Raw genomic sequence first — 12,533 nt, 5'->3', positions numbered from 1 at the left:
TGTCGATGAATAATGTATAACAATGTAGGCTAATAGCCTACTTTACAATAATTTGGCAATTCAATATTTAAATATTTATTTATTTATTTATTTATGCATAATTCTATCTCACATTATAAAACCTATATATAGGCCAGGACGCTCAGTGTTCTGGGTCTAACATAATAATAATGATAACTGTAACAGCCTATTGTGTAATCAGTTAATCATCACTGTATGACACCTGTGTGCACCTGTGTACTACTACTCTACTGTAGTAGTGTACGTGACATCATCACTTACCTGTCTGTGTCCGCCCCTTTCCGGCTGGGCGGGGCAGGAGCATAGATATATATCTATGGGCAGGAGCGCGAGACGGACTGACTCGAGCTCCAGCTACATCCGCGAGCAGCAGTTCAATGTGTGTGTGTGTGTTGTGTTCCAGCGCTCGTGTCACCGCCGCCGCGCGCTCAGCCTCCCAGCCACGGCTCGTCCGACGGGAGGACTTTAATTTCACCCTCATCATGCAATGATGACAGACTTGGGCCATTTCCAATTTCTTCGTTGGGGACAGAGAGAGTGTTCTGTTTTGTTTTTTTCTTCATTTTAGATTTGGAACTGAGCAGCGGGACAGCGCGAGCGACACACGGGTCGGGTACAAACCAGCGAGCCTGAAACAGCTTAGTAATTTAGTTTCACACGCAGGACCTTATTCTGTTGTGAATAAACGTCACAACCTAATGACTTTGAGCTACTTTAAATGCAGTTTATTAAGTGCAAATAGCAGCTTTTAGATTTCTCTCCTTTTTATATAATTGCTCTCTATAATTTCTAGTGGAGAAATGGGACCTGCCGCGCACGATTTTGCACGGAGCGCACATTCATATCCGTTTGTTGACATGCCGCGCTCAGTGCTTTTAGATAACTAAAATACGTTTTTGGTTTTGGAGTAACATTTGTTGCTTTGGGTTGAAATCTCCAAACTAACTTACCGGTATTTGAAATTGCCCGCACCTTGCCCGTGCATCCAAGTAGCCTAGAAACAGGCAGACAGACATCCAGGGCATTCAACCTGTGTGTGCACGGAACGGATCACAATGCCAATGCCTCACAGCTGAGAGCAGCAGACCCCCCGGTGGTGGACTTGTACATTCATCCAGAGATCTCGGTCCGTGGAGGACCGAGGCTGTCCTGCGTCCTCCCGGAGCCGAACCATGACGACCCCAGGCGGCGTGATGTTCAGCTTGGTGTCGGTGGTGTGGTGTTTGCTGTCCGGAACCTGCTGGACAGCAGCCTTGAATGGACTAGGACTCGGAGGTAGGGCAAACATACTGTACAGAAATACCCACAACACATAATCACAAAGGTGATTTGGTAATTCACTTGTTGATGATGATGATGACGAAAATATTTGATTGATTGAATGAATGCTTTATTAACAGTTTGCATGGACAAGCACTGGTAATACAGGTCTGCTAAAAGGATGAATCCAAGAAAGCCATTTGGCTTGTTTCCATTAGGGTCCTCATGTACTCAATTCATCGTATTTGGCATTAGTAGTTAAGTTTTTTTCCCCTTCTTTTTAGGCAGCTCTCACTGTTGTTTTTACATCAACACACACCAGCATTTTGTAAATGTCACCATCTGCCTATACAAGAAGTAGGCTACTATACACGGAGCTGAACATACACTGGTGTGACTGGTGTCCCAGTTTGCAGTGCTGTTTTACACACTTTGGGCTCCGCGCCAAGCGCCTCCTTTGTACTGTGTGACTTGATAAATGATGATGTTGGCGAGGCAAGCAGGTGCCCGCGTTGTTTTCCTGAACGACAACAAGTGCACGACTGGGAACGGCTCAACAGGGTTCCTTCCAACTCCTCAGAGAGTGTACAATTTATGGAACTAAATCGGGTTCCACTGTACAGCTCCCCAGAGTTAAATTAACACTGAGCATTTTGCGGTGTACTTCGTTCAGTTGAGAGAGGATGTCACCAGCGGAGGAGGCGATTTATTGGGAGTACAGTACAGTACGTCCGAGGGACAGTAAATTGTACTCTGAGTGTAAACCCCCTGAACCTTATTCAGCCTACACTCAGGGTTACTGAGCATTTGTTGCAGTGTAGTTTTCCTGGAAAGTCGTGGGTGCGTATTATCATGTGTATGATCTTTAATGAAGTCCTGTCACACAGCTGCTGGTCTCGCCTGCGGCCAAGAGCCTGTTTTTTGCGTGTTCGAGTTAGAAGCAGAGAGAGACAGAGCGACAGAGCTTGGATGGAAGTGGAGCAGTGCTCTAACAACAAGCTGTGTCTTTGTGCTTGTGCCCGGCGGTGGGGTCAGCGACATGGACACTGATGCCTTCCTGTTTTCTGGAAACGGTTGAAATGCAAAATGTGAAATGAGAGGAGACGTATCACAACAAGCATGCAGATGCTTTAAGGGAGAGCCTCACAGGCCGTCCTTTACCCTCTGGTCCCTGAGGAGAGGAACGTTGGAGTTGGAGAGGTTGTGTTGTGTCACCGTGTGTCCATTCACCAGCAGCCTGCTGTGGGCTACAGTCGGATGGGGTTGAAATAATTGAAATTACTTCTGCTTAACTACGTGTACTCATTATACAGGCCTCCTACATTTACGACCTGAACAAGCTTGTGCATTCTAACTGTGTCCTATTGCCGCTATCCGTTTGCTCTGTCATTCGGACACGCAGTTGATGAACGACTGCTGTGTGTGTGCGTGTGCATGTGCATGTGCATGTGCGAGCTGGCGCCCTGTTCCTGTGTGTTGTCATTGTGCAACTGTGGCAAACCAGTCCCACGACAAATGCCAAAAAGCACTGGCCTTTGGAAGAAGGGAAAGAAGAGAGTCGTATTGACAGAGAGACAGAGGTGGCTAACTGTCCTCGTCAGAGATTCAGAATTAGAATTAGAATGTAGGATTGGTCATAAAAAGAGACAACAACATTCCATTGTGTTATCGGGTGAGGCTTTAGAAGGGTGAGTCCCTCTGCACGTAGTATGTCAGTATGCAAATGTGCGTATGTTACGATTAGTGAACAGAGGAATCCTCTTGTGTAAGAGGCTTCCGTTTAGTTTTTTGAGCAACTGGTCAGGTGACCATTTAGTTGTAAATCTGATCGATATCCATAATTACCAAGGTTAGTAGTGACCAACATTTACATCAGGTGCACTGCACTGCAATCCCATTGCATTGCAACCCAATGGAAAAGGCTTTGTGAACTGTCAAAATACTGTTGACAAAGTACACGTATATTACAATTTGAGAACGACATGCACACCAAACCGATTGGTTATGTGGTGCATGGAATCCAAAGACCTCCAAAAGTACATCCATAAAATAAAGAGGAGTTATGCACATACTTCACCTCTGCATTGACATAAGATGTATATCATCTGTATATCATAACAATCCCTTTTACGATAAAAAAAAATAATCAAAACAAATTGTGTTTTTCAATCATACATTGTTTACTGTGACAGTACACACAGTACACTATGTAGTAGTTAGTACATAGTTTGTCCAGTCTACCTGATTCTCATCACATTTTACACCTGCATTGCCTCAGAAAGTATTCCACATTATGATGGGCTTGTTTCTGTTCTGATTTAAAGCTATGTTTATGAGTGGTTTGTTTATTGCAACCGAAAATGCAACCGAAAGTCGCAGTTTACTATGGAATTAAGCATTATCAGTTCCCAGGTCTCGTGACATCATGTGACATCATCAGGGATGGAGATGTGGAGACCCTGATGTCATATAGTAAATGCGACTTGCTGTCACAGTTAAGCCCATATATGGAGATCCCTGATGTCATCACCATCTCCATATATGGATATATTTCAGAACCTGTTCTGACATTCCATATGTTGATCCTTCCCCATCCATCCTTACTCTTCGATGTCTCCCTTTTGACTGAAAATTTGACCGAAAATTAAGGCCCGGCCCTACCTGGGCCCTCATCAAACCCTGTACACTCAAGAGAATATCCCCGCTACCACCCTTAGATCTCCATATACTGTATGGAGCTGACCTGTTCTGACATTCCATATGTTGATCTGACCTCATCAAACCCTGTACACTCAAGACATGCTCCTTATATGGCCGAATTCATTCCATGTTAATCTGACCCCCATGCCAAAGCGCCAGCGCTCGCCCAGCAGTCTGCCGTCAACGAGGTGGATGCGTGCACGCGAGCTCGCCCTCAGGCGTCTTACTGGTATTATGAAATATGAATCATGATGTGTTAAATTTGTGTTATGATGGGTTTGTTTGTGTCCTCATATAGATATGACGTTTTAAAGGTGTGTCATAATGAGGTTGTTACTGTTGTGATCGATTCATGTTGTTTTAAAGGCGTGTTATGATGGGTTGTTTGCTGTTCCGATAGGATCATCTTGTTTTAAAGGAGTGTCCATAACAAAGGCCACAGATTGGTGCTCTGAACAGCCATGTACGTGTTTACATTTGTGTGCCTTTGTTTTTCTCGTAGGAAAGTGTCTTGTTATCAGGGTGGAGAGGGAGGCCTTGAGATTAGCGCACAGTAAAATCCTTAGCGTTGATTCATCTCTGAGGGGTCCATTTTTACACTCAGAGACTCGGGACTCAGGAGAGAGGAAAATGCATAGATCTGTTTTGTGGGTGTGTGCTTGTGTGAACGTTCTGTACACCCTGTTCTTATGCAATTGTCACTTAATAAACCAAAGAAAACTAAATTGGAAACAAATTATGTCACCTTAAAAGTACATAGATCCGCTGTGTGTGACCACAGTGTGAGCTCTGACCTGTCGGTTTCTGCAGGTCACCAGCCTTTTCTAATGCCCCTCACATGAAACTGATTAGGGGGTCGGACTCGGCACACAATGGGGACATGTGAAACAACGAGGTTGGTCAGCTGGGAAGTATGCAGGTATATAGGACTGGTAAACAGTTATCTTTCTCTCTCGCGCGCTCTCTCTCTCTGCCGACTTTCCAGGAATTATTTCTACGTTTACTTTCCAAGTTTCTAGTCATTTACACATACATTCGTCTGTCTTAGACTCCAGTGATTTCATTTATTCACCATTCCCCACTACTGTGTTTTGCAGCGTTGCACTCAGCCAACTGTAAACTCTGTGCGTGCGGGGGTTTTCAAGTGACTGTTCTAGCGTAACTCACTGTTTTACAGAGGCTGACCAAGCCTGACCGGACACAAAAAACTTTAGCACCAGTGCCAATTATGAGTTACTAAGTCCTTTTCATTTGAGGTCGAGATGGTTTAGCTCAGAACAATTCTATAGCGTGGACACACACAGGCTGTCGTGGAAACTGTCTGCCGGTACTGCAAAGCTTGTGTTCCAAGACAATAGTCACATGGCTTTTCTTTTCTTGTCTTTTCTTGTGTGGCTACATTGTTTACTTTCCATGTGAATGTCCAGGGATGAGGTTGTAGGTTAAGTGTAAACCATCTGACCGTGGCTGTGCCAGGAACTACTGTACACACACGGGGGTTAAGATTGGAACTACAATATTGTATGGGTTCAGCATGCATTGTTGCCTGACACTCTGGGGACTAGTAAGTGGTCATGCAAAGACAAAAGCTCAGATTTTCTGTCTCTCTTGAGACATCCCCCTTCTCCACTTCAGTGTACTCATAATCTTTCCAGGTCCTTCAGTACTCTCTGTCTCTCCGACCTCCTCCTGTTGTCTTGTAAACTGAGTTGATATGGGCATCTGGGGAACACAGAGAGAGGCATCAGAGATGCTGTTAGTGTCTCTTAGCTGCTGGCAGTGGTGATATAACCCCCCAGCCCTTTAGTGTGGGAAGGCTGCAGCATTTCAAACCTGGGGATCAATGTGACGCTGTGTTCTTGTCTTGTAATTTAGTTGCAGTTTACTTTAATCTCATAAATGCATGATCCTCTTATAAGACCTGTGGTTTTGTTGGGTAACCGTTCAAAGAACTGACTTCCAGTCAGTTTCTTGGTATTCCTCGCTCTCTCCCGCTGTGTGTGTGTGTGTGTGTGTGTGTGTGTGTGTGTGTGTGTGTGTGTGTGTGTGTGTGTGTGTGTGTGTGTGTGTGTGTGTGTGTGTGTGTGTGTGTGTGTGTGTGTGTGTGTGTGTGTGTGTGTGTGTGTGTGTGTGTGTGTGTGTGTGTGTGTGTGTGGAGAGAGCATTAAAGAAAGACAGAGAGATGTCATGAGGAATGGAGAGAGTGGGAACGAGTACATTCTGTAGTAAAAGAGGAGACGAGGGGATGACATTCTTTCAAGAGAGAGAGACCACGTCAGAAGAACTCCCCACCTACAGAAAGGAACGCTTTCTCACCACACACACACACACACACACACACACACACACACACACACACACACACACACACACACACACACAGCGCAGCAGTACAAAGAGGCTCTCATGTACACTGTGATTCATAACATTCACCCTATGAAGTCCTGGCATTGTCTTTGTGCTGTTCAACACACGTACGCACGCACAGGCACGCACACGCGCACATGCACGCACGCGCGTGCGCACACACACACACACACACACCTCTGTTAATATGAATGGTTAGCCCACACATCGTGTCCATGACTCGACTTTATGACAGAGTAAAGGTCATCTGCTGTGTCAGAACACACACACACACACACACACACACACACACACACACACACACACACACACACACACACACACAACACAGTCTACGTAAGCAGCTGGTCTATAATGCATTCCTGTGACCTTTTCGTATATGATTTTGAATCATGTATCATTCCATCCTCTTTCTCTACTCGTATGTTATGTCCTTATCCCTGGATCTCTCTCTCTCGTTCTTTCCATTATCCTCTCCTTTTACATGATGAGAAATCACCAAAAGGTTACACAGCATAGCAGTTATCTTTAAAAGGCGCTGGTCAGAGCACTTTTTCTGGGGGAGAGCAAATTGTGCTTTTAAAAGTTGAGAATATTTAAACTTTTTCAGAACTGCGCTTATGATGTCAACTGCTTTCTGTCAGCTGTTCATGATCTCTCTACACCCTGGAGGAACCCGCATCCAACTGCCTAACAAGAACAATATATTATACCTATTATTACCCATTATAATTACATCGTATTCGCTATATTCATCGTGGAGTTGTATTTACCTATAAAGTAAAATGTCTTCTAGATCCTCAACAGTTCCCTCAAAATATCTATATCAGTGAGCGTTAAATGTCAGCGACCCCCACAATTATATGGATTTGGCTGCGGAGCCCCATCTCGAAATATTTAGTGTCGGGGACCCCCAGAAATGTTGAATATCCAAAGTATAAAATATGGCTAAAATCTAAAATGACACGGTCCACAGATGCTTTCCCGGATTAAATGGGTTGAAGGCAGACCTGTTAATGTATGGCCGATTCAACATTCCAGACAGAGTGAGCCAGCAGCCATGCCCAACATGAGGAGAGAAGTGACACCCGGGCAGAAGAAACTCACACAGTTGATGTCCGTTAAATGTTGTTTTTGTCTGTTTCAAATTACACAATACAAGCCCATTCCCCCCCAGCAGAATAGATGCTCTAGACAGCATTTTCTCTTCATAAAAAGGGTGTGAGAGTACCCTTACTGACTCTCTCTTTGTCTCTCTCTCATGGTCTCTTCGTGTCTCTGTCTGTGGGATTATTTTAATTAATAGTTTACACACCCTGAGGTCAGGGATCGCGTGGGCCGATATCGTAGGCTATCTATCCGTCTGTCGGAATTCCGCTTCCTCCCTCTCCTCCTCCTCCATACATCCATCTAAACATCCATCCATCTATTCCACTCTTCCTCCTCCATGCATTCCGCCCTTCCTGTACCCGCCTCGCTCTCCCACCCTCATTCATAAAATGACACAAAATGTGCCATGTCATGAAATAGACATGCTCCTTTAATTGAAGGCGATGTTGTCTTTGGGAAATTAAAGTGTGTGCGTGGGCGCGTGTGCTTGCTTGCATCTTGGATGTGAGTATAATTCATTGTTTAAACTTAGAGCATTCCTCACATGGGACGTATGAACAAATGATAAAATCTGCGGTGTGGAGGTCGGGCATCTATCATGAACTCATTTAAATCTCCCCCCCCCACACACACACACACACACACACACATACTTTCTCCTCTCCCTCAATCAATCCCATCATGTCAAGAGACAGCATGTGTAGTGTGTACAAATCGATTGGAAGGCCTGCAGTCTCTCTCAACGTTTAGGCAGGGTAGCCTAAATGATGTTTACTTTGATGTTACAAGTACAATCTTAGTACCCAATCAAGACCCCCATGTCTTCACTGTGTTAGAAAGTCTGTGTGGACTCTGCCTTTGATGTCACCTGGGATGGCATAGGCAGTTTCAATTCCATAATTGTGTACTATATTGTATGGTCAATTTCCCTGTAATAGCAGCAGTATCAGAGTACTTATATGCTATTCTCTCACATCAGCACTAGTGCTGCATTAGAATTGTGGCATCAAGGCATCTCAGTAATTGGGCAACAGACAGACAGACAGACAGACAGACAGACAGACAGACAGACAGACAGATTTCCTGAATACTCTGGACTGTGCATGTTGGGAACAATGAGAATACATGTCATCAGACATGTAATGATGACCACTCCTCCTACTTCTCATACTGTATACCAGGGGTGCCCACACTTTTTTGACTTGAGGTCTACTTTTAAAATTGCCAGCTCAAGGTGATCTACCAACCAAAAGATAATTATCCCTTTGCTCAAAATATGTACCTATATGGCGAATAAATAAATAACATTAAGGCATTAGGACTTTCAAAATCTAGGTTTCAAAATCAATTCTATTTATTTATCTTTTCAGTTTCCCCACATTGCAAAGAAGAGACTTAATTTCTGACTTTTTCGGATTTTCTGACTTGATCTGGCCTGTTAACATTTTCATAGACCTGGTTGCTTGTTTCTCTCTCAGTCACGAAATGTGGCAACCGTCAAAACTAGTCCTAGTTTGTTTTGGTTGTGATGCATGGATGATGGCATCATGATGCTACCGCACAGACCACACAGAGACTACCGTGGAGGCGCGGACCCCCACGCAGACTATCGCGGACCCCCACGCAGACTATCGCGGACCTCCGCGGGGGTCCGCGCCGACCTCCGTGGGGGTCCGTGTCGACCTCCGCGGGGGTCCGTGCCGACAACGATAACGGCCCAGCATTAATAATCATCTTCCCACTCTCCATGGAAGTGATATGTTTTAGGCTTCTTTGCCGCGCGCATCTTGCTATATGAACAATGATGGATAGATATCCTTTTAATTTGTTTGTTTAACAACAGAACAGACCTGACGTTCTCCTTCAAAGCCACCGGCGCGCCGCCGCCTGCCCGAGGCGAGGATTGTTTTTCTTTTTTTCTTTTTTCATGGCAAGGCCAAGCGGTCTACCTGCGCAGCGCTTGCGATCGACTGGTCGACCGCGATCGACGTAATGGGCACCCCTGCTATATACCTTCTGTTCTCACCCACTTTTTTCTTAGAATTTGATAAAGATGCCTTCCTTCTCCTCCTCTACCCCAAGTAACATTACTGCCATTCTTCTATTGCATTCCTCCATATTATAGCTTTTGCCTATTTTCTGTTCCATTGCCTATATGCTGTTACTTATAACTTTACTTATAGCTTTGCGGCACAAACATTATTTATTCTTTGACAGGTCTATAGGTCCTGTTTGGATGCACACTGTTGTTCCTCATGGAGGTTTGTGTAGGATTCCTCTTTCCTCCTCTCTTCCTGTGTTTGGTCAACGCCCTACTCTCAGGTGCAGTGAATGCACTGACGCTGATTAGTCAGGCAATTGGGGAGTGATTGAGTGACAATCAGCTGAGTGTCAGTGGCAATGAGTGTCAGTCCAGATTTTAACCCTTTGCTCTCCTTTCTCCAAGTTGACTTCACAGTACCGGTAAATATAGAAGTCCAAATATTAAAAACGAGTGATCCCTCACACTGTCATGATTCATGAACTTGCATAAATCTTTCATTAATGATCAAAGTTTCGATCCTTGGACCTTGAGCATGATTTTTTAACATGGAGACTAGACCGTCTAGGTGCAAGTCAGGAACGAGGCAAGTTGAGGACTGCATACCCCACCATATGCAATACCAGTTGTACCCATTGCCGTCGCATTTATAGTTTACATGACATGCACATCATGTCGTATTATAAAGAAGAGTATGAGTTTGAGAGATGATCATTTCAGGTCTGCGTTCAGCATTACTCACCGTCCTGTGGCATCGCCATCATTCACGGTAATTGATATTGATCTGACGTTCCCACTGTGCCAAGGTTAAGTAAAACGACCCGTGAGGAGAAGGAGGTGCAGAGCAGGAGAGGAGGGGTTTTGTTTGGTTTCAAACGCTAACCTGGTTTGATGGAAACCAGTCTCTTTGGTACATGTCCGTAGAGACTACACACCTTAAAGACAAGGTCATAATCATGATGATTCTTGCACTATAAAAGGACAAAGGAGTAAGGAAACACACATATGCACTGCATATTGACATTAACATTAAGCATGGCATCCCAACACTTACAAGCTCACAATGCAACACATTGTGAGCTTGTAGATGGAGTATTTTCATTATTTCTCATACGACGAATATTAGAAGTATATTAGGGTTTAAGTATAGTGGGGAGGAACTACTTTATTCAGGACTGAATTTAGGGATTATAGATTTTCAAAAGAGAGAGAGAGACAAGACACTAGATGGATTCCCTAGAAGAGGAAAACCTGATCTCTCAAGTCAGTCACAACAAGGCCAGCCAATCATTAAGCAGCAGATGATGACAGAAGAGAATGAAGGAAGTGGGGGGGATGAAAGAGAGAGAGAGAGAGAGACGTGAAATTGATGAAACCACCCAGACGGACTAAGGGCAAGATGGGTCATAGTTCATGTGTCCGTGTCAGATCGTGTGTGTGCATGTGTGAGTAGGTCTGACACACACACACACACACACACACACACACACACACACACACACACACACACACACACACACACACACACACACACACGTCACACACACACCTTGTGATTGCCCAGGCATGTGGAGATAAGCTCCTAAGAGAGTTGGTGGCTATTTACACAAATTGATTGAAATCAGCAGGACTCATCAATCAATGGCATGAACCATCTGTCAATCAATCTGTCTGTCTTTTAATGCATGTATGCGCGTGTGTGTACTGTCTGTGTCTGTATGTGTGTGTGTGTGTGTGTGTGTGTAGGCATTTCCTATGGGTTGGGTTCTAACATCAGCCAGTGCTAACATCAGCATCATGCTAGGTTTTCCACAGTGTCTGACATCTGGCTCTGTGTTGAGTGTCTGGCTCGATCATGTGTGTGTGCGTGTGTGTGCGTGTGTGTGTGCATGCTTGTGTGCATGCATATCTGTCTGGTTCTCATCCAGATCCTCAAATGAACCCTTCAAATCTGAGTACAGTAACGGTACAGTGTGCGTGTGTGCGTGCGTGCGTACACACATGTAACAGAGGTACATGTGTACCTCTGTTTCTTTGCAGGACCTGTGTCAGCATTAAGGCACGGAAAGGGGGAAGGGGAGGAAGGAAACACACACGCCCACAGACACACAACCTTTCTCCAACCACAATTACATCTGGCAGTTGATCAGTACAAGCCTTCAAGTTCTAATCTAAGCCAATATAATGTAATTATAATGATCCGTATAGGGTGTAATTGTAACAGTATATAGTCTAGTTGTAACCGCGTCTGTCTAGTCATTGTTAATTGTACTGTAGTAGTGCATATTTCTGCCCTCAGATACACCCCTGGTATTACTTTAGGAAGCAGTCAGACTTCAGATTCCTGCCGGTCTGCAACTTTCAGCATCAGTTTGCGCGTGAATGTGAACAATGTGCTGAGTGCGAATACAGGAGAAATTGCTTGTAAATTCTGAACTCTCTGCTTACAGCGCCCACATTATCTGCCTCAAAGGTCCATATTGACCATGGTGTTTCACCTCCAAACATAATACTGGAACCAATTATACAAAAGAAAAGAACCCAAGGCACTCTTTATGAAGTTACAAAGCTTTGAATAAAACGGCGAGTTCATAATGGAACTGACAAAATCTGGTACGTGTCAAAGGCAAGAAGGTCACTCTGAAACCAGTTTATCTGTTCCGTTATGAACTAGTGGTTTTATTAAAGCTTTTGAACTTCATGAAGATGGATTAGTTTCTTTTGTATTATAGATGATTGCCCCCCTTTTTTTGTACCAAAGACCACCTTCTACCAACTTTATTTTCACCAGCCATAGAACACTGTAGAACAACCCTTCTCTTTTTATGTTTTCTATACACTGGTACCAGTTAGGACAAATTGTGCATTTGTAGAATACATGCAATTCTAATGTCTGCACTTAAAGGGTTAACTACTTTAACCTCAAGTCATTATTTTGGGTACCTTGTCATCATAGGCAAATATTTTCAAAAATAGCTGATCTGCAGGCTCACAACACGTCGTGCTGCGAAGCGTTGTGAGCTTGTAGATCAGC

General features: G+C 44.2%; 1 protein-coding gene across 2 annotated transcripts in view; it reads left to right on the top strand.

Annotated features, from left to right (window-relative positions):
* The first annotated feature begins 380 nt into the window (after positions 1-380).
* sema4f (sema domain, immunoglobulin domain (Ig), transmembrane domain (TM) and short cytoplasmic domain, (semaphorin) 4F) overlaps positions 381-12,533 on the top strand; it is a 79,244-nt gene continuing 67,091 nt past the window's right edge. For both annotated transcript variants that reach the window (XM_079491189.1, XM_079491190.1), the window contains exon 1: positions 381-1,296. In XM_079491189.1, coding sequence (XP_079347315.1) covers positions 1,194-1,296 — 103 coding nt within the window. In that variant the 5' untranslated portion in view covers positions 381-1,193. The remainder of the gene's footprint in view (positions 1,297-12,533) is intronic.

This window comes from Electrona antarctica, assembly GCF_951216825.1.
Source record: "Electrona antarctica genome assembly, chromosome: 21".
In the NCBI taxonomy this organism is placed as follows: Eukaryota; Metazoa; Chordata; class Actinopteri; order Myctophiformes; family Myctophidae; genus Electrona; species Electrona antarctica.
This window is presented reverse-complemented; position numbering and strand designations above follow the sequence as displayed.